Below are 23,272 nucleotides of genomic sequence, written 5' to 3'. Positions count from 1 at the left end.
GACCAGCTGTCTGCAAGGAGTATAAATCCTTCCATTCCCACCATCCAGTCGGAGCTGAAGAAGCTCAACATAGAATAGAATAGAGCTGGAAGGGACCTTGGATGTCTTCTAGTCCAGCCCCCTGCTCACGCAGGAGAACCTATACTATCTCAAACAAGTGACTGTCCAGTCTCTTCTTAAAAACCTCCAGTGATGGAGCGCCCACAATTTCTGGAGGCAGGCTGGTTGATTGTCCTCACTGTCAAAAAGTTTCTCCTTAATTCTAGGTTACTTCTCTCTTTGGCCAGTTTCCAAACATTGTTTCTCGTACTTGCCTCTGGTACTTTGGAGAATAACATGACCCCTTCGTCTTTGTGGCAGCCCCACTGCTATCATGTCTTCCCTATTTCTTCTTTTCTTTAGACTAGCCAAATCCAAGTCCTGCAGCCGTTCTTCGTATGTTTTAGTCTCCAGGCCTTGGATCATTCTAGTTGCTCTTCTCTGAATTTTTTCGACTCTCAACACCTTTTTTGCAATATGGTGACCAAAATTGGCTGCAGTATTCCAGGTGTGGCCTCACTAGGGTTTTATAAAGTGGTACTAATACTTCACGCGATCCTGATTCTATGCCTCTGCTTAGACAACCCAGGATTGTATTAGCTTTTTTGGCGGCTGCTGCACACTGCTGGCTCAAGTGCTCCTCGGATGAGAAGTGCAACGTATTCAAAGCAAAAAACAAGGAAGTCCAGCGGCCTCTTAAAAAAAAATCACCTTTGGGACTCTATAAAAATATACGAGGCGGAACCATTCTTCGCGGTTCAGGTTTCCATCCGGACTTCCTTTGTCCCTTCCTTCTTTTTCTTCTTTCCTGCCTTACAATGGCGACGACCGCCCTGCTTCTTTTTCCTCTTGCCCTTCTTTTGCTGTGGTTGCTTCCTCGCTTGTGGCTGCAGCGCTACCGCGGGCTGAGGAAGTGGAAGCGAAGGCCAGACCACCGGACGCTTTTCTCGGACGGACCGGAGGCGCTAGCGGCGGTGCGGCGCGACGTCCCGGCCACCCGCGTCCTGTTCGTGACGGCGCACCCTGATGACGAAGCGATGTTCTTCGCCCCCACCATCCTCGCCTTCAAGTCGGCCAGCCTGTGGCTGCTCTGCAGCTCCACAGGTGAGGGGGGGGGAGGGAAAAGGGAGATGCGGAGTTGCCTAGTAACCGCGGCCTCGGCACGCCCATCTTGCGTGCGGGCTGCACGAACTCATGCCGTTGCCCTACGTTATCGGCGGCGCTCTGACGTCATCTGGATCCGACCGGAGGGCTTTACAAAGAGCCCCGCCCATCTCTGGCCTGTATTGCCTGAGCTAATAAAGGTCTGCCATTTGAGCGTGACGTCACTGAGCCTCAGTTTGCCCTGTCTGCAAAATGGGCATAAGAGCCAAGCAGAAGTTGGTGATTGGAGAGGCTTATAGCCTAAAAAGATACGATGAGAGAAAAGAAAAGAAAAGGAAGGAGAGAAAAGCCCGCAATAATCACCTCATCAATTTTTCCCAACACAGTGGTTAAATGAGCAAAAGTCAGTGTGATACAATAACGTTAGAGTAGGACTGGGGAGACCCGCTTTATGACCATCACAGCATACGACCGTAATTGCAGGCTCAATTATGGTCGTACCTTGAGGACTACCTGCAATGGCAGAATTTATTCTTCTACCTCTTTTCAGCTACCAGGGTCTGGTTCCCAGTGTCTCGTTCCATTCTGTTATTTCAATTGATTGGTTGATTGATTCGACTAGTTTGCGCTATACGAATAATAGCTAGCCTTTTGAAATTTATCCAACCCTTTATTGAGCGTAATTGTCTGCTACTGCTCTAAAAACAACGCTTGGCAGTTTGCATGGGGGAAAAAAATCATTATAAAACTTAGCCAGTAAATAAAAATACATCCACTTTTATCCTTTTCCAGCTTAGCTTCCATTACATGGACTGTTATTTTGTTATTCATTAACTTTTGTGTTTTGAGTTCCTCAGAATAATAGAATAGAACAGAATAGAAAATATGAAATACAATAGAATTTGAAACAGAATACAGAAAATAGAATACAACAGAAACATTATTGCTGCTTTAAATGTTTATTTTTTTTTATTTTAATCCCATTTATATCCCGCCCTTCTCCGAAGACTCAGGGCGGCTTACAATCTAAGAAGCACAAATCAATGTGCTTAGCAGTAGCCTTCATTCTATGTATATGCCTGCTTATTAGGGCTTTCACACACACCCCAGCGGCATTATTACAAAGTCAGCTTATTGCCCCCAACAATCTGGGTCCTCATTTTACCTACCTGGGAAGGATGGAAGGCTGAGTCAACCTTGAGCCTGGTGGGATGCGAACCTGCACTAATTGTACACCAGTCATACATTAAAATGAAATTGCATTGCATTCAGCTCTCAAAAAAATGCTGTTTTAGCATATACACATATATGCACACACATATAGGACACAGAGAAATATCACACTCGAATTCGAATGTATACATGGCAAAAAGAAAAAAAGAATCTTGCGAGTTTACTAGATGGCACAAGGAACAAAGTTGTTACAGAATCCAGTAGTTCTGTTAGAAATGTTTCAAAAATCTCCTACCAGAGGGGAGCAATGGAAACAGACCGTGAAGTCTGCTAAGCACATTGATTTGTGCTTTAAATTGTAAGCCGCCCTGAGTCTTCGGAGAAGGGCGGGATATAAATAGGAATAAAAAAAAGTGGGCATGTGGGGTCTCTAAAAATGCTTTGAGCTCTAAGCACATGACGCTTATATCCTGCTGGAGCAGAAGACCCTATACCATTTCAGGCAAATGGCTATCCAGTCTCTTCTTTAAAACTTCCAGTGTTGGAGCATTCACCGCTTCTGGAGGCAAGGAGTTCCACTGGTTAATTGTTCTAACGGTCAGGAAATTCCTCTTTAATTCCAGGTTAATTCTCTCCTTGACTAGTTTCCATCCGTTGCTTCCTGTCCTGACTTCAGGTGCTTTGGAGAATATGTTGACCCCAGTCCCCCCTCTTCTTTGGGGCAACCCTTCCTCAGTGGCTTTAATTTTTCTTGTGGAGGGGGCGGAGGAAATTTGGTAAATAAATAGATTCCAAATTCTTTTATCATTCACAGGGAATTATTATCAGCAGGGAGAGATCCGTAAAGGAGAATTGATACAAAGCTGTAAAGTCCTAGGGATTCCTCCTTCCAATGTGACTGTCCTGGACCACAGGTAATTTGCTTAAAAAAGAGGGGGAAAGTAGCATTGTTGGGTTGTGCAAAAAGTCATGGAATCACCAAGTTGAAAGGGAACTTAGAGATCATCAAGTCCAACCTAGGATTCACTACACTAGGGCTTTTCAACCTTTTCACCCACTGTACCACTTTTAGGATATGGCAACATCCGAGTACCACCGCCCAGCAGGGTGTCAAAAACTTGAGGACAAAAAAAAAAAAGGAAAAAAGTGATGAAGTACAGGTAGTCCTCGACTTACAACAGTTCGCTTAGTGACTGTTTGAAGTTACCATGGCACTGAAAAAAGTGCCCCCCAAGCCACAGCCGAGCAAGAAACCTGCCTGCCCGCCCGGCGGCCCTCTTCCTCCTGTCCGAGGTTTTCCTTGTTGTGAGCATTTCTGTGGAGGATTGGCAGCGGGGGTGGGCTGGGGGGGTGTTTGGTTTTTATTCCCCCCCCCCGTCTGCTGGGTGGTTGCAGCAGGTTTTGGTCACTTCACATGACCCTGGGACACTGTGACCGTCATAAATATGAATCAGTTGCCAAGTATCTTGAATGTAAATCACAAGACCCTGGAGATGCTGCAACATTCCAGCTGATCGGCGCTTCTTCTGGGCTCAGCAGAAGCGCCAGGACCGGCGTCAAGCTCAAGCTGAAGCCTGGCGCTGATCCTGGCGCTTCTGCTGAGCCCCGACAGCCCTGCAGCTCCAGCCGTCTCTCGCTCAGGCTTGTGCGGTGCTGCCACCGGTTCAGCTCATTCCCCTCCCCCGCCACCACTTTTCTAGGATGGCCACGTACCACCTGCCAGGTGCCAATGTACCACCGGTGGTACCCGTACCACTGGTTGAAAAGCCCTGCACTACACCATCCCCAAAAGATGGCTACACGTAATCCTCGATTTACAACTACAGAATTGAGCCCAGAATTTCTGTTGCTAAGCAAAACAGTTGTTAAGTGAGTTTTGCCCCACTTTGCAACCTTTCTTACCCCGGCTGCTAAGTGAATCACTGCACATATGAAGTTAGTGACACTCCTTAGTTCTAAGTTGGATTTCTCTTTCACGATCCTGCCCTCAGGTGCTTTGGAGAGTAAGCTGACCCCCGCTCTTCTTTGTGAGGGCCCCCTCAAATACTGGCATATGGCTATCGTGTGTCCCCCCCCCCAGTCCTTCTTTTCTCTAGAGTAAAAGGTAAAGGTAAAGGTTCCCCCGCACATGCGTGCTAGTCGTTTCCGACTCTAGGGGCCGGTGCTCATCTCCGTTTCAAAGCCGAAGAGCCAGCGCTTGTCCGAGGACGTCTCCGTGGTCATGTGGCCGGCATGACTAGACGCCAAAGGCACACGGAACGCTGTTACCTTCCCACCGGAGTGGTCCCTATTTTTCTACTTGCATTTTTGCGTGCTTTCGAACTGCTAGGTTGGCAGAAGCTGGGACGAGTAACAGGTGCTCACTCTGTTATGCGGCACTCGGGATTCGACCCACCAAACTGCCAACCTTCTGATCGACAAGCTTAGCATCCTAACTCACTGAGCCAAATCCTGCAAACTATTCTTCATATGTTTTTGTCTCCAGGCCTTTAATCGTCTTAGTTGCTCCTCTTTGCAAGAACAGAGGTGGAGACAACTCGGATACTTTTAGACTCATGGACTTGCTGGCTGGGGAATTCTGGGAGTTGAAGTACAGGTAGTCCTTGATTTACTGGTTGGGCTGACATGCACCCCTTCCCCATCCAGCTTCCCATGCCCCAGAAATGGCATTTTAAACAGGAGCAGGGCACACTGCAGGATTTCAGTGCCTCCCCCAACAAAGTGAGTCAGCTGGCTAACAACAACAACAATAATAAAGCTGGAAGGGACTTTGGAGGTCATCTAGCCCAACCCCCTGCTCAGGCAGGAAACCCTATACCATTTCAGACAATCTCTTCCAGGGTTGGAGCATTCACAACTTCTGGAGGCAGGTTGTTAATAATAATAAAGTTGGAAGGGACCTTGGAGGTCTTCTAGTCCAACCCCCTCCTCAGGCAGGAAACCCCATACCATTTCAGACAAATGGTTGTCCATTCTCTTCTTAAAAACTTCCAGTGTTGGAGCATTCACAACTTCTGGAAGCAGGATGATGATGATGATGATGATGATGATGATGATATTAATAATAATAATAATAATAATAATAATAATAATAATAATAATAATAAATGAAACATGTAACTGGGAACTATGTCCAAAAACTTTGCAAAACACATCAAGAAACTGCAGCTTCCTGCAATAACTCCAGCAAAGCTACAAAAAACTGCGCTACTCGGTACATCTTACATTTTAAGGAAGTACCTGGTTGATACCTAGGATGCTGGCAGCAACCCGTGTCAACCATTAGTGCCAGTCAATTTGAGTGTTCAGTTGACTGAGTTTCATGTTTTATGAATAATAATAATAATAATAAGAATAAGAATAAGAATAAGAATAATAAATGAAACATGTAACAGTGTTACCCATCGTCTTCGGGGCACTGGGAACTATGTCCAAAAACTTTGCAAAACACATCAAGAAACTGCAGCTTCCTGCAATAACTCCAGCAAAGCTACAAAAAACTGCGCTACTCGGAACATCTTACATTTTAAGGAGATACCTGGTTGAGACCTAGGATGCCGGCAGCAACCCATGTCAATCATTAGTGCCAGTCAGTTTGATTGCTCAGTTGACTGAGTTTCATGTTTTATGAAAAAAAGTTTTATATAATAATAATAATAATAATAATAATAATAATAATAATAAAAAATAATAAAAATAATTAATAAATAATGATGATGATGTTGGAAGGGACCTTGGAGGTCATCTAGTCTGACCCCCTGCTCAGGCAGGAAACCCTATACCATTTCGGACAAATGGCTGTCCAGTCTTTTCTTAAAAATGTCCAGTGTTGGAGCATTCACAGCTTCTGGAGGCAGGTTGATAATAATAATAATAATAATAATAATAATAATAATAATAATAATAATAATAATAATAATAATAATAATAATTGTAAGGGATCTCGGAGGTCATCTAGCCCAACCCCCAGCTCAGGCAGGAAACCCTACACCATTTCAGACAAATGGCTGTCCAGCTTGAATTATTCTAGTGTTCAAACAGGCTCCTTCCGCCGAGAGTCCGTTTCCTCTTCTCGAAACCCAAACCGAGGAAGGAACTTGTTTGTCCTTCACCAGCCCAAGAATGAGGAAGTATGTAACAAAAGGGATGTGTCTGTGTTTCTGTGTGTGTGTGGTTTGTGTGTGTGTGTGTGTGTGTGTGTGTGTGTGTGTGTGTGTGTGTGTGTAAGTGTGTATGTGTGAGTGAGTGAAACCAAGAAAGAGAGGGAAAGTTGCCGTAGGTTCCGTTCTGGATGACAACAAGAACAAAGTGACTTGTGAACAAGGGCGGTATTTCCACACAGCAGCCGTTGTTATTTCTGAGTCCGGCCTTCAAATTCGGTCCCCGAAGAGGAATAACATAATAATGCAACTTACAACCGTTCATTTAGTGACTGATCAAAGTTACAGCGGTGCTGAAAAAAGTGACGTAGGACCATTTTTTATACTTGCGACCTTTGCAGCCTCCCCGTGGGTTGCGTGATCAAAATTCGGATGCTTGGCAACCGACTCGTACTTATGGCGGCCCCGGGGTGTCACGTGATCTTCTTTTGCGACCTTCTGACAGGCCGTGAGGGGAAGCCAACTTCACTTAACAAGCGGGTTACTAATTTATCAACTGTGGTGATTCACTTAACAGCTATGGCAAGAAAGGTGGTAAAAGAGGGCAAAACTCGCTTAACAAATTGTCTCACTTAACGACAAAAATTTTGGGCTCCGTTTTGGTCGTACGTCGAGGACTGCCTGTGTTTGGAGACAGCAGCTGTTGTTATTTCTGTGTCCGGCCTCGAAATTCTGTCCCTTAAGAGGAATAACATCATAATAATAATGATGGGAATAATAATAACAACAACAGGACCACGAGTTCAAAAGATGCACATGGCCTAATGGATTTGGCCTGATTGATGATGCCCTACCCCAGGGGTCAGCAACCTGAAACAGTGAAAGAGCCACTCGGAACCGGTTCCCTCACAAAAGGAAAAACTGGGAGCCACAAAAATGTGTGCACATGCGCATACATGCACCTACATGCGCAGAACAGGGTTTGACTGAAGAGTGGAGCCAAGGTGAGATATGCACCTACCCTGCATATTTGAATTGATTGGTTGAACTTTTTTAGTCCCACTTTTTTTTTTGGACTGCACATGGCAGAGGACTGGGAGCCGCAGGAGACGGCTGAAAGAGCCACATGCAGCTCCGGAGCCGCAGGTTGCAGACCTGTGCCCTACCCAGTCAGATGGACTCTTAGCAACCAAATATGGAGGTAGTCCTTGACTTTTTAAAGAAGAGACTGGACAGCCATTTGTCTGAAATGGTATAAGGTTTCCTGCCTGAGCAGGGGGTTGGACTAGATGACCACCAAGGTCCCTTCCAACTTTATTATTATTATTAACAACCTGCCTCCAGAAGCTGTGAATGCTCCAACACTGGGACTTTTTAAGAAGAGGCTGGACAGCCATTTGTCTGAAATGGGATAGGGTTTCCTGCCTGAGCAGGGGGTTGGACTAGATGACCTCAAAAGGTCCCTTCCAACTTTTGGATGATGATGATGACGATGAACACATTGGAGGCCGAAATCTCCGTTGCTAAGCAAAAGGGTTGTTCAGTGAATTTTGCCCCATTTTACGACCTTCCTCGCCAGGATTGTTAAGTGAATCACGGCAATTGTTCGCTTAGTCACGCGTTGTTAAGTGAATCTGGCTTCCCCATATCACCATATCGCATATGGTGATCACACGACCCCGGGACGCTGCAAGGGGTCCTAAATACGAGCCAAATGTCCGTCTTTTGATCGTGGGGGGAAACCGCAACGGTCGTTAAGTGTGGGAAAAAAGGTCACTTTTTTGCCCCAACACCATAACTTCGAACGGTCACTAAACGAGTCGAGGGCTACCTCGATTCGCCGAACGTGCTTTCTGAGAGCGAAAGACGGGCGGCTCTAACCGCACCCTCCTTTTCAACTAGGATTTGTTACAAAATGCCACCAGACGCCTCGTTTTAGAAGCGTTCTTTTTCCCCGCTGTTTCTCTCAGCTCCGTTTTTATTTTATTTTTTGGCAGAGTGGGATCTGATGGAGCAGCTTTTTTCACCCCACCGAAAACATCAGACAGGGTGTACAAGTCAGTTTCTCTCTCTCCTTTCCATCCTGGCCCATCCCAGAGGATCCTTATTACTTTATTACTTCCTTCCAAGAAGTAATCTCCCCCCCCCTCCCACCCCCAACCCCTGGGAATTACAAACCATGCCGTCTACTTTTTTTGCCAGCTTATTATTCCTGGAAATTCTGAGGTTTTGCAACCCCTCTCCTTCCCTCCAGACGGGCTGTTTTTAGAGGAGGAGAATTTTTTTTTAAAAAAAAAATACCGTATTTTCTGGCGTATAAGATGACTTTTTAAACCCATGAAAATCTTCTCAAAAGTCAGGGGTTGTCTTATATGCTGGGTGCTGAAACTTTAGGGACAGGGCTGGCTGGAAAACCTGGAGCGGATCTCCCATTTGGTCTGCGCAGGGAAAGCGGGACCAATTGGAGAGGAAGGTGCAGTCTGTGATTTTTTACAGGCTGGGGTCTGGGCGTCTTTCCTCCTAAAGTTGAAGAGCAGCTGCAGTCTATCCCAACTTGAAAGGCAGGTGGGGAATGCAGCAGTCAGAGCAGCTGCTTAGCTCTAAGGACACATTTGACTCAGGAACTGGGCGGGCTGGCTGGAAAACCTGGAGCGGATCTCCCATTTGGTCTGCGCAGGGAAAGCTTTAGAGTGAATTAGGAAAAGTTTAATCCACTTGCACTGTTTTATGTTTACATGTTTGATGACAAACAGCCTTATGTTTATAAGTGACAGTTTTCCTACTAAGTACCTGCATGTCATAAGCATTTGAATTAAAATGACCGTATTAAAATCAAATCTGATGTTTTTTTCATTTTTATTTGGTGTGCGTTGGAAGAGGGGTAGTCTTATACGGCGAGTATAGCCCAAACCCTATAATTTAACAGGAAATGTAGGGGGGCGTCTTATACGCCCAGGCGTCTTATACGCCGGAAAATACGGTAAATAAATGAATTCCTGTGGTTTTGGTTTTTTTTTAGCTCAGTTCCCACAGAGACAATCCTGCTAAGGAAAATCCTTGGCTGTTGTTTCTACACCCCCGAAGCTTGCCAAGTTTGGAGAAAGTCCCAAAGGTGTTTTGTGTGTTTTGTTGTTTTTCCCCAAAAGGCAATTGAACTTTCTTGGTTTGGTGTTTCTCCCCCCCCCCTTTGAAAACCGTTTCAAACGTTCTTCAGCCTCTTGGATGAGAAGCAAAATATTTTCAAAGAAAACAACAACAAGGCAGTTGCTTTGGGGAACCTTTGGGACACCCGTGAGCTGGATACAGAATACAGAATAATAAGAGGTGGAAGGGTCCTTGGAGGTCTTCTAGTCCAACCCCCTCTCCTCAAGCAGGAGACGTCCTTCTGGACATGAGCCAGCCGTGTGCTGCAGCTGCCAAAAAAGCCAACACAGTGCTAGGCTGCATTAACAGAGGAATAGAATCAAGATCACGTGAAGTACTAATACCACTTTACAAGGCCTTGGGAAGGCCACACCTGGAATACTGCATCCAGTTGTTTTTTTTTTATTTTAATTCCATTTATATCCCACCCTTCTCCGAAGACTCAGGGCGGCTTACAAGCTTAGCAGTAGCCTTCATTCTATGTATATGCCTGCTTATTAGGGCTTTCACACACACCCCAGCGGCATTATTACAAAGTCAGCTTAATTGCCCCCAACAATCTGGGTCCTCGTTTTACCTACCTGGGAAGGATGGAAGGCTGAGTCAACCTTGAGCCTGGTGGGACTCGAACCTGCACTAATTGCAGGCAGCTGGTGTTACTTAAGGAGGCAGTAGCCCACTGCTCCACCAAGGCTCTTTTGGTTTTGGTCACCACGATGTAAAAAAGATGTCGAGACTCTAGAAAGAGTGCAGAGAAGAGCAACAAAGATGATTGGGGGACTGGAGGCTAAAACATACAAGGAACGGTTGCTGGAATTGGGTATGTCTACTTTAATGAAGAGAAGGATGAGGGGTGACATGATAGCAGTGTTCCAGTATCTCAGGGGCTGCCCCAAAGAAGAGGGAGTCAAGCTATTCTCCAAAGCACCCAAAGGCAGGACAAGAAGCAACAGATGGAAACTCATCAAGGAGAGAAGCAACCTGGAACTAAGGAGAAACTTCCTGACAGTGAGAACAATTAACCAGTGGAACTCCTGGCCTCCAGACGTGGTGAATGCTCCAACACTGGAAATTTTTAAGAAGAGACTGGACAGCCATTTGTCTGAAATGGTATAGGGTTTCCTGCCTTAGCAGGGGGTTGGACTAGATGACCTCCAAGGTCCCTTCCAACTTATTATTATTATTATTATTATTATTATTATTATTACATATAGCTGTGCAATCTCTTCTTAAAAACCTCCAGCGTTTGGAGTGTTCACGACTTCTGGTGGCAAGCTGTTCCGCTGATTAATTGTTCTCACGGAAAGGAAGTTTTTCCTTAGTTCCAGGTTGCTTCTCTCCTCGGGTTAGTTTCTCCATCCGTTGCTTCTTGTCTTGTCCTTCCGGTGCTTTGGACAATAACCTGACCCCCCCCCCACTCTCTTCTTTGGGGCAGCCCCTCAAATGCTGGAAGACTGCTATCATGTCACACACACACCCCTCCTTCTCTTCCTTAGACCAGACATAACTAGTGAGATTTATTATCACAGCAGCTGTTCTGGATGAGGAACAGGCGGTTTTTAAAAAAAAAGCAAGATAATTTGTATTTTGTTTTTTAATATTTATTGCCCTGTACACTGCCCTGAGTCCTTCGGGAGAAGGGCGGTATAAAAATTTAATAAATATAAATTTAATAAATATATCATCATTTTGAAATGAGAAACTGGCTGGCCATCAGGAATGCCAGCCAGTTTGGTCTCCTGGTTAAGGCACCAGGTTAGACGCAGGAGACGGCGAGTTCTAGTCCTGCCTTAGCCATGAGAGGCAACTGAGTGACTTTGGGCCAATCACCCGGAGACGGCGAGTTCTAGTCCTGCCTTAGCCATGAGAGGCAACTGAGCGACTTTGGGCCAATCACCCGGAGACGGTGAGTTCTAGTCCTGCCTTAGCTATGAGAGGTAACTGAGCGACTCTGGGCCAATCACCCGGAGACGGTGAGTTCTAGTCCTGCCTTAGCCATGAGAGGCAACTGAGCGACTTTGGGCCAATCACCTGGAGATGGCGAGTTCTAGTCCTGCCTTAGCCATGAGAGGCAACTGAGCGACTTTGGGCCAATCACCCGGAGACGGCAAGTTCTAGTCCTGCCTTAGCCATGAGAGGCAACTGAGTGACTTCGGGCCAATCACCCAGAGACGGTTTGTTCTAATCCCAATTTAGGCATAAAAGCCATCTGGGGGAGTTTGGGCCAGCTCCCCGCTCTCTCCCCCTCACAGGGTTGTTGTTCTTGTAAAAAGAGGAGGAGGAAAGTATGCTGGATATATTTGCTGCCTTGGCTTCTTTGCAAAAACAGTAAAGGTGAGATAGGAACAAACGAATGAATGCAAATAGTCCTCAACTTACGACCGCAACTGACCCAAAGTTTCTGTCGTTCAGCGAGTGCAGAGGCCATGGCATGCCAGGGTGTGCTGCGCACTGCATTCCAGAGCTGCACACAAGGGGATATCCCGGAGCATCGGAGGGTCTGCCAAAGGTTTGCCTTGCAGCAAGCTGGAAAGTGCACCTGGGTTGAAAGGCAGCCAGAGAGGGAAGGTGGAAGCAGCGCACAGGGATGGAAGCGGCCTTTTTCAGCCTGGGCCACTTTAAGAATGGTGGACTTCCGCTCCCAGAATGCCCCAGCCAGCCTGCTTTAAGAGGGGTGGACCAACTCCCAGAATCCCCCAGCCAGCCTGCTTTAAGAGGGGTGGACTTCCACTCCCAGAATTCCCCAGCCAGCCTGCTTCAAGAGGGGTGGACTTCAAGGCTCTTATAAGAGCCTTGGTGGAGCAGTGGGCTAATGCCTCCTTAAGTAACACCAGCTGCCTGCAATTAGTGCAGGTTCGCATCCCACCAGGCTCAAGGTTGACTCAGCCTTCCGTCCTTCTGAGGTAGGTAAAATGAGGACCCAGATTGTTGGGGGCAATAAGCTGACTTTGTAATAATGCCGCTTGGGGGGGGTGTGTGTGAAAGCCCTAACAAGCAGGCATATACATAGAATAAAGGCTACTGCTAAGCTTGTAAGCCGCCCTGAGTCTTCGGAGAAGGGCGGGATATAAATGGAATTTTTTTTAAAAAAAAAACTCCCAGAATCCCCCAGCCAGCATGCTTTAAGAGGGGCGGACCTCCGCTCCCAGAATTCCCCAGCCAGGATGCTTTAAGAGGAGTGGATTTCCACTCCCAGAATTCCCCAGCCGGCCTGCTGTAAGAGGGGTGGACTTCAACTCCCAGAATCCCCTAGCCAGCCTACTTTAAAAGCAGCGGACCTCAACTACCAGAATTCCCCAGCTGTCATGCTTTAAAAGGGGAGGACTTCCTCTCCCAGAATTTTCCAGCCAGCCTGCTTTAAGAGGGGTGGACCAACTCCCAGAATCCCCTAGCCAGCCTACTTTAAGAGTAGCGGAACTCAACTCCCAGAATTCTCCAGGTGTCATGCTTTAAGAGGGGTAGACTTCCACTCCCAGAATTCCCCAGCCAGCATGCTTTAAGAGGGGTGGAATTGTGCTCCCAGAATTCCCAGCCAAATGTGAGAAAGAAGCTCAGATTTGCTCTTTCCTAAATCCTAAGAATGTGGACCTTCCAGATTCTGTTGCTACAGCCCCTATCAATTTAAAAAAATCCAGGCTAATTTACAGGAAATCCTTGACTTACAATGATTTCTTTACTGACCGCAAAGCTCATCAAACCGGGAAAACTCCCCTTACAACTGTCTTGCTTAGCGACAGAAATGTTGGGCTCATGTACGGCCGTAAGTCGAGGACTACCTGTATCTTTTATGCCCTTTCAAAATCCTCGGCGCTTAGAGGGGGAAAAAAAGATTTCTCTCTCTCTCTCTCTCTCTCTCTCTCTCTCTCTCTCTCTCTCTCTCTCTCTCTCTCTCTCTCTCTCTCTCTCTCTCTCTCTCTCACACACACACACACACACACACACCATCTGTGCCTGTTTTGTGAGTCTACGGGCCTCCGATTAACCTAGTTTTCACTCAGCAGGCGAGGCGAGGCTGTTTTTCCACCCGCTGAGGTCAAAGGGATCTATTTGATCCTCCGCCTCCCGCTGTCGGTTTCCACTGACCTCGGGCGAACTTCAGCCACGGAAGCCACGGAAATCTGCCTTTCCCTCAGCCGAAAGAGAAACGGCTGGATCGACAGGATTTGGGACAGTCAAAATCACAGAGAGCCCTCAGCTTACGACCAAAACGGATGCCCAAGTTTCTCTTGCCAGTTCTTCCGTGGGTTTTGCCCTGTTTTACGACCTTTCTTGCCAATGTCATTAAGCGAATCACGGCAGTTCCTAAGTTAATAATGCGATCCTTAAGTGAGTCTGGCTTCCCCGTTGACTTTGTCGGAAGGTCGCAAAAGGGGATCACGTGAGTCCTCCCGGGACGCTGCGACCGTCGTAAATATGAGTCGGTTGCCCAGCCTCTGAGCTTTGATCATGTGACCCGTGGGGATGCTGCGACAGTCCTTAAGTGTGAAAAATGGTCATGAGCTGCTTTTTTCCAGTGCCGTTGTAACTTTGAACGGTCACTAAACGAGCGCTGGCAACTGGAAGACGGCCTGCGCTACTGTTTAGCCGAAGTCCAGTGACCCCCTGCTTGATTTTCAGAGATTTGTGTCTTGTTGTCCCAAGGAACACACAATTGTGGCCTTGATTTACGGCCACAGTTGAACCCAGAAGGTCGGTTGTTAAGCAAAACCGTCGTTAAATGAGTTTTTGCCTGCATTCTACCACCTTCCTTCCCACGATGGGTAAGTGAACCGCTGGAGTTATTAAATGGACCCAACTAGGGAACGTCGTCAGTGCTAGGCAGCGCTCTGTTTACGCCCAGTGGCTATAATAACAATATTCTAATGATGAAGGAATAACCAAGAAGGAAAAAAAACACCCACCCCAAGCCATTTGTACATAAATATGGAGCAAGACCGACTCTCTCCCAGTACTGACAATGTTACCTAGTTGGGTCAAGAAACGTCTGCAAGCAAATATCCGAGACAATAACATAAACCTCCTCCTCCTCCTCGCAAACCCCTTTCCCTTCTGGCACTGATGATGTTGCCCAGATGGGTGATGAAACGTCCGCAAGAAAACCACCCAGCTCAGAGAGCACCAGGGACCCCACCGTCCTCTCCTAGTCCCAAAGATGCTTTTTCACCAGGCAACTGGACTTCCTTGTTTCTCTTTGAAGACGTTTTGCTTCTCTGAAAAAGCTTCTTCGGCACTGAAGAAGCTTCTTGTAGGAGAAGGGAAACGTCTTCAAAGAAAAACAAGTGAGTCCAGTTGCCTGGTGAAAAAGCATCTTTGTGATAACTATGATCTGGTCCAGGGGTAGGCAACCTCGGCTCTTTTATGACTCGTGGACTTCAACTCCCAGAATTCCTGAGCCAGCCATGCTGAGGAGAAAGGGAGAGGTTTCCAAGCTGAGCCATGCTGGCTCAGGAATTCTGGGAGTTGAAGTCCACAAGTCGTGAAGGGGCCATACTTCCCCCATGTTGGCTCAGGAATTCTGGGAGTTGAAGTCCACAAGTCATGAACAGGCCATAGTTCCCCCATGTTGGCTGAGGAATTCTGGGAGTTGAAGTCCACAAGTTGTGAAGGGGCCATACTTCCCCCATACTGGCTCAGGAATTCTGGGAGTTGAAGTCCACAAGTCGTGAAGGGGCCATACTTCCCCCATGCTGGCTCAGGAATTCTGGGAGTTGAAGTCCACAAGTCATGAAGGGGGCCACATTTCCCCCATGTTGGCTGAGGAATTCTGGGAGTTGAAGTCCACAAGTCATGAACAGGCCATAGTTCCCCCATGTTGGCTGAGGAATTCTGGGAGTTGAAGTCCACAAGTTGTGAAGGGGCCATACTTCCCCCATACTGGCTCAGGAATTCTGGGAGTTGAAGTCTACAAGTCGTGAAGGAGCCATACTTCCCCTATACTGGCTGAGGAATTCTGGGAGTTGAAGTCCACAAGTCGTGAAGGGGGCCATAGTTCCCCCATGTTGGCTCAGGAATTCTGGGAGTTGAAGTCCACAAGTCGTGAAGGGGCCACATTTCCCCCATGCTGGCTCAGGAACTCTGAGAGTTGAAGTCCACAAGTCATGAAGGGGGCCACATTTCCCCCATGTTGGCTGAGGAATTCTGGGAGTTGAAGTCCACAAGTCATGAACAGGCCATAGTTCCCCCATGTTGGCTGAGGAATTCTGGGAGTTGAAGTCCACAAGTTGTGAAGGGGCCATACTTCCCCCATGCTGTCTCAGGAATTCTGGGAGTTGAAGTCTACAAGTCGTGAAGGGGCCATACTTCCCCTATACTGGCTCAGGAATTCTGGGAGTTGAAGTCCACGAGTCATAAAAGAGCCAAGGTTGCCTATCCCTGAACCTGGACAACTCAAACTCTCCATAGACATTCTCTCCTATTGAAGTTCTTCCCACATAGTTTTAATCTATCGGTTCTCGTCTTTCTCTTTGGGGCCAGAGAATAACGTTAGTCACTTTTCTACGGGGCAACCCTTCAGATCTTTGAAAGCCATATTATTGTTGATTGTATGGTTTGTGTTAAAATTAAGAGTTTCTTCCTGGCTTGCAAGTTATTTCAATCGTTCATTTTTTTTTGTAGGAAACTTCCAGACCATCCATCCACCGAGTGGGATGTACCACTCCTTGCACAGCTGATCCTCTCACACATCGAAACCTACCAGATCAACCTGGTAATGTGGCAATTTAAGCATTTCTTATTGATTTCAACTTCCTTTTCTTTTACACACCGGCGAAGGTTCTAAATAATAATAATAATAATAATAATAATAATAATAATAATAATAATAATAATAATAATAATAATAATAAAGCTGGAAGTGACCTTGGAGGTCATATACCATTTCAGACAACTGGCTGTCCAGTCTCTTCTTAAAAACTTCCAGTTTTGGAGCACCCACAACTTCTGGAGGCAAGTCGTTTCACTGGTTAATTGTTCTCACTGCCAGGAAATTTCTCCTTTACACTTTAATACCACTTTACAATACCTTGGTAAGGCCACGTTTGGAATACAGCATCCAGTTTTGGTCACCACAATGTAAAAAAGATGTTCAGACTCTAGAAAGAGTGCAGAGAAGAGCAACAAAGATTATTAGGGGACCGGAGGCTAAAAACGTATGAAGAATGGTTGCTGGAATTGGGTTTGTCTAAGTCTAAGAGAAGGACGAGGGGGGGACATGATAGCAAGTCTTCCAGTATCTCAGGGGCTGCCCCAAAGAAGAGGGAGTCAAGCTATTCTCCAAAGCGCCCGAAGGCAGGACAAGAAGCAACGGATGGAAACGAGTCAAGGAAAGAAGTAACCTAGAACTAAGGAGGAATTTCCTGAGAGCGAGAACAATTAACGAGTGGAACGGCTGGCCACCAGAAGTTGTGAATGCTTCAACACTGGAGGTTTTCAAGAAGAGACTGGACATCTTTGTGCTAGAGTTTTAGTTTCTGCCTGGAAAATTTTTGCAGCCCGGGTCAGCTCTGCAAGGGCGGAGAGCGAGGCCCATCTGGGCACGATCCAGTTAAAACATCGGTTGGCAGATGCTGGCATCGCCTTGGCCCAGGATGAACTTTGAACACCAAGCTGTTCAACGCTGCCTCGTGTTGACTTGTTTGGCAACTCAGATTCCTCTTTTGCATAGCGAGGCCCATCAACATTGATGTGACTGCTGGAAATCTCAGGGTGCATGTTGCGTTCAGCCATCGCTTGTTCAGTGACAGAATAACAAAAGAGAATAACTGAATTACAGAAGAGAATAACCAAAAAATGGAATAACCAAAGAGAATAATGGAATAAAAAGAATAACAGAACAGAATAACAGAGTAATACCGGAATAATGGAATAACAATAACAGAATAATGGAATAACAGAACAGAATAATAGAATAACAGAATAATGCAATAATGGAATAACAGACTAGAATAGAATAACAAAATAACAAAACAGAATAATAGAATAACAAAATAACAGAACAGAATAACAGAATACAGAACAGAATAACGGAATAATGGAATAACAGAACAGAATAATAGAATAATAGAATAACAGAATAATGCAATAATGGAATAACAGACTAGAATACAATAACAAAATAACAAAACAGAATAATAGAATAACAAAATAACAGAACAGAATAACAGAATACAGAACAGAATAACAGAATAACAGAATAATGGAATAATGGAATAACAGAACAGAATAATGGAATAACAGACTAGAACAGAATAACAAAATAACAAAACAGAATAATAGAATAATGGAAGAACAAAATAACAGAACAGAATAACAGAATACAGAACAGAATAACGGAATAATGGAATAACAGAACAGAATAATAGAATAACAGAATAATGCAATAATGGAATAACAGACTAGAATAGAATAACAAAATAACAAAACAGAATAATAGAATAACAAAATAACAGAACAGAATAACAGAATACAGAACAGAATAACAGAATAATGGAATAATGGAATAACAGAACAGAATAATGGAATAACAGACTAGAACAGAATAACAAAATAACAAAACAGAATAATAGAATAATGGAATAACAAAATAACAGAACAGAATAACAGAATACAGAACAGAATAATGGAATAATGGAATAACAGAACAGAATAACAGAATAATAGAATAACAGAATAATGCAATAATGGAATAACAGACTAGAATACAATAACAAAATAACAAAACAGAATAATAGAATAACAAAATAACAGAACAGAATAACAGAATACAGAACAGAATAACAGAATAATGGAATAATGGAATAACAGAACAGAATAATGGAATAACAGACTAGAACAGAATAACAAAATAACAAAACAGAATAATAGAATAATGGAATAACAAAATAACAGAACAGAATAACAGAATACAGAACAGAATAACGGAATAATGGAATAACAGAACAGAATAATAGAATAATAGAATAACAGAATAATGCAATAATGGAATAACAGAACAGAATAATGGAATAACAGACTAGAACAGAATAACAAAATAACAAAACAGAATAATAGAATAATAGAATAACAAAATAACAGAACAGAATAACGGAATAACAGAATACAGAACTGATTGCTGGTTAGTGGGGCTGCAAGAAGGGGGTCCACCCAAAGAGACCCCCCCCCAAGATCAGGCTGTGAAGAAAGAGAGGAGGGGGTGCACCCCCTTCGTGTCCCCCGCGGCTGGCCGAGGGTCTTTGGGACGCACCCCAAGGGTGGGGGAGTGTGTGTGTGTGTGTGCCCCAGAAGTCCTGTTCCCTGGAATTGCTGCAGCTCGGCTGCAACCAGTTGCAGGGGGGTGGGGGGACACACAGTCACTTTTACTTGCCCCCCCCCAAGAAGTCAAACCGGACCAGCCAGGAAGGCCAGGGGCGTTTTCTCCCTCCGGCCCCTGCAGGGCCCCAAGATGGCGCCGGGGGGAGGAGGCAACGGCCAGAGCCCGGGGCGGCCCCCAAGCCCACGTCGGAGTGGTTTGCATCGGGACTGCCTGTGGGGAGAGGGTCAGAAAAGTCAAAATGGCTTCCTTCTCCTCTAGTCTCATCTTTCCTCCCTGCCTTCCTCCTTTTCATCCTTTCTTCCTTCCTCCCTCTTCTTCCCTTCTCTCCCTCCTCCTTTCCTTCCTTCCCCTCTTTTTCCTCCCTTCTTCCTTCCTTCCCTCCCTCCTTCCTTTCTTCCTTCCTTTCCTTCTTTCTCTCTCCCTCCTTCCTTCCTTCCTTTCCTTCTTTCCTTGCTTCCTCTCCCTCCCTCCTTTCCTTCCCTCCTTCCTCCTTCCCTCCTTCTTTCCTTCTTTCCCTTCTTTCCTCCTTCCCTCCCTCCTTCCTTCCTTCCTCTTTCTCTTTCTTCCTTCCTTCCTTTCTCTCTTCCTTCCTCCTTCTTTCCTTCCTTTCCTTCCTCCTTCCTTCCCTCCCTCCTTCCTTCCTCCTTCCCTCCCTCCTTCCTTCCTCTTTCTCCTTCCCTCCTTCCTGCCTCCCTTCCTCCTTCCTTTCCTTCTTTCCTTGCTTCCTCTCCCTCCTTTCCTTCCCTCCTTCCCTCCTTCTTTCCTTCCTTTCCTTCTTTCCTCCTTCCTCCCTCCTTCCTTCCTTCCTCTTTCTCCTTCTTCCTTCCTTTCTCTCTCCCTTCCTCCCTCCTTCTTTCCTTCCTTTCCTTCCTTCTTCCTTCCCTCCCTCCCTCCTTCCTTCCTTCTTTCTCCCTCCTTCCTGCCTCCCTCCCTCCTTCCTTTCCTTCTTTCCTTGCTTCCTCTTCCCTCCCTCCCTCCCTCCCTCCCTTCCTTCCTTCCTTCCTTCCTTCCTTCCTTCCTTCCTTCCTCTTCCCTCCTTCTTGCCTCCCTCCCTCCTTCCTTTCCTTCTTTCCTTGCTTCCTCTCCCTCCTTCTCTCCCTCCTCTTCCCTTCCTTTTCCCTCCCTCCCTCCTTCCCTCCCTCCCTCCTTTCCTTCCTTCCTTCCTTCCTTCCTTCCTCTTCCCTTCCTTTTCCCTCCCTCTTTCTGTGATCGGTGGAAGACCGCTTCCCCTTGAGTAAAAACAACAACAAACCACACAATCCCTTTTTGTGACCCTTTTCCTCCAGGTTGTAACCTTCGACGCCGGAGGAGTGAGCGGGCACCCGAACCACCGCTCCGTTTATGCCGCCGTCAGGTACGCTCCTGCCTCCCCTTCGGGAAAGGAGGGTTGCGCTGGGGAATTCTGGGAGTTGAAGTCCACCCGACTTAAAATTCCCACGGTTGGGAAACGCTGCTTCCCAAGATGTCGCAGTGCAGTTCCCAGAGTTCCCCAGCCGACCCACTCAAGGAATTCTGGGAGTTGCAGTTCTCAAAGCGGCCTTAGAAGGCAGGGGGGACGATCGATCGTGCGAATCTTTTAAAATCAATAATATAAACACATCTTGTTACAGCCGAAGGGGCTCTGCTCTGCTCTGAGGACTAGGCCAGATCTTCAAAACTGAGTACAGGGAGTCCTCGGCTTGCGACGATTTGTTTAGTGGCCGTTCGAAGTTACAACCGCTCTGAAAAAAGCGACCTAGCACCGTTTTTCACCCTTACGACCGTCGCGGCCTCTCTGTGGTCAGGTGATCAAAATTCAGGCACTTGGCAACTCATATTTATGACGGTCGCAGCATCACGTGATCCCCTTTTGCGACCTTCTGACAAGCAAAGTCAATGGCGGGGTGGGGGGCAGGAAGCCAAGATTCACTTAAGGACCGTGTGGCTAACTTAACAACTGCCGTAATTTGCTTTGCCGTAAAATTGAGTGTGGCTCGCTGAATAGGCAGGGGCAACAGAAATTGTGGTCTCCGTTATGGTCGTTAAGTCGAGGACGACTGCGGCGATTCACTTAACAACTGTGGCAAAGAAGGTCATAAAAGGGGGGAAGACTCTCTTCATAAAGGTCTCTCTTAGCAAGAGAGATCTGGGGTCGTAAGTCGGGAACCCCCTGTCGTTCTTCCTCAAAGTCAATCTTGCCCATCCCTACATGTTGGGGCTTCCAATGCTTAGAATTCGCACCCATGTTCCAGGTCCCGTGTTTCTTGTGTAGATGTCTGTTTAGACTGCTTTTTTTTCCCTCCGGAAAAAGCTTGGAAGACCTCGGTAGTTCTCAACTTACAACCCCAATTCAGCTCAAAATTCCCGTTGATAAGCAAGGCAACGTTAACTGAGCCGAAACCTTTTTTTTTTTTTGCCACAGACATTAAGCAGATCACTGCCATTGTTCAATGGGTCAGTCAGTCGTTAAGCGAATCCGGCTTCCCTCGTGGACTCTGTGCAAATTTTCTACAACTTTTCTCGCTACGGTTAGGAAGCGAATCTCTGCAGTTTGTTAAGTGAGTCACCGGGTCATTAAATGAACCCGGCTCCCCCTGTTGATGAGGGAAGGTCACAAAGGGGGAACACGTGACCCCCGGGCAACGGCAACCGTCGTAAATACAGGCCGGCTTGCCGATTGGCCGAATTTTGATCCCGTGACCAGGAGGATGCTGCAACGGTCGCAAGGGTGAGGACCGGTTGCAAGTCACTTCTTTCAATGTCGTCGTAACTTCGAACGGTGACAAAACCGAACCTGTCACTTTTTTCAACGCTTTCAATTTTCGAACTAAACGGTTGTAAGTCGAGGACTTCCTCAGCCTTCTGGGCTGGCAGGATGACCTTGCTCCAGCGTTGACGCAGGAGCCGCTCTAATGGAGCCTTGAATTCAAGTCTTCCCAATCCTGATCCAGTAATTTAAGATGCCCCCCCCTTTTTTTGTGTGTTTTAATTTTGAATCCTTGGCATAACATGCAAAGGACCCTTTTTTTTGCCCACCTACGCGGACCTCTACCATTTTAGATTGTTTTTAAAATAAGTGAATTATAATTTTATTTCCATGGGGAAAGCCACACACTTGCTGGGTGCCAGACCTCCTTTATCCCTGATGCCCAAACTTTGGTTGGTTGTGCGCAGGAGAGAGGAACGCAGCTGTTGCAGCCCCAGACTTCCCAGCCAACCACAAACACCACACAAGCACACACAACACACGCACACACACACACACACACACACACACACACACACACCACCCTTGAGCTTCAGGAACACGCCCACTCCCCACACGACTTTGCTGCATAATAATGCAATACTTTTTTAAAAAAAATTCAATATTGTGTTTTTATTGCTTGTAAGCTGCCCAGAACCTCCGTGAGCGAGTAGGCGGCTATGTAAATGTTTTAACTAACTAACTAACTAACTAACTAACTAACTAACTAACAAACATCACAAATCTCATGCCAAAAGGAAGGGGTGAGTAACTTTGGGGATTTCCCTGTTGGCACCCCATCCATGCACCACACGGGTGTTGTGTAACCAACGCTTAACACTTGGCAAAAGAAAAAAAAAATGTTTTGCAGAGGAGGCTGCCCCCTAGAGGTCTTCCAGAGCATTTGGAGAGCCTTTGGAGCAGCTTGCAATGTCTGCAGTTGTCCTTTTGTCAGGACGGTTTCGCTGCGCCCTACACGCACACACGCACAAAAACATAGACACACACACACACACACACACACACACACAGAGACAGACAAACAATGGAGCAACCCAGAAGTTTATTTATTTTATTTATTTATTTAATTAGATTTTTATACCGCCCTGTTCCTGAAGGACTCAGGGCGGTTTACAGGGCAGCATAAAATACAATATAAAGATAGCATAAAATTAAAATAAATTAAATTAATGAAGCCCAACAATTAAAGCAATATTTAAAAAGCTAAACTCCCTTCAGTCCAGGCCTGACAGATCAAAAAAACCAGGTTTTCAGGTCCCGGCGAAATGAACGCAGATTGGGGGCGGTCCGAAGTTCCACCGGTAAATCATTCCAAAGGGCAGGCGCGCCCACAGAGAATGCCCTCCCCCTGGGGATCACCCGCCGGCACTCCTTAACCACCGGCACCCTGAGAAGGCCCTCCCTGTGGGAGCGCACAGGACGATGGGAAGTTGATGCCGGCAGCAGGTGTTCCCTTAGATAAGTTGTGACTGCTCCAACACTGGAAGTCTTTTTAAGAAGAGACTGGACAGCCGTTTGTCTGAAATGGGATAGGCCTAGGTCGGATCTCCTGCTTGAGCAGGGGGTTGGTCTAGATGACCTCTGTGGTCCCTTTCAGCCCTATTACAGGTAGTCGTCGACTTACAACCACAATTGAGCGCGCTTGTTTGTGTTGCC

General features: G+C 46.3%; 1 protein-coding gene across 2 annotated transcripts in view; it reads left to right on the top strand.

Annotated features, from left to right (window-relative positions):
• The first annotated feature begins 203 nt into the window (after nucleotides 1–203).
• The window catches only part of PIGL (phosphatidylinositol glycan anchor biosynthesis class L), a 35,875-nt gene continuing 12,806 nt past the window's right edge, over nucleotides 204–23,272 (top strand). For both annotated transcript variants that reach the window (XM_083379842.1, XM_083379841.1), the window contains exons 1-4: nucleotides 204–1,143; nucleotides 3,131–3,230; nucleotides 16,176–16,266; nucleotides 20,157–20,224. In XM_083379842.1, the coding sequence (XP_083235968.1) occupies nucleotides 606–1,143; nucleotides 3,131–3,230; nucleotides 16,176–16,266; nucleotides 20,157–20,224 (797 nt within the window). In that variant the 5' untranslated portion in view covers nucleotides 204–605. The remainder of the gene's footprint in view (nucleotides 1,144–3,130; nucleotides 3,231–16,175; nucleotides 16,267–20,156; nucleotides 20,225–23,272) is intronic.

This window comes from Vipera ursinii (assembly GCF_947247035.1).
Source record: "Vipera ursinii genome assembly, chromosome: 1".
Lineage (NCBI taxonomy): Eukaryota > Metazoa > Chordata > Lepidosauria > Squamata > Viperidae > Vipera > Vipera ursinii.
The sequence above is the reverse complement of the archived record's forward strand: the minus strand, read 5'-3'. Positions and strand labels throughout refer to the sequence as shown.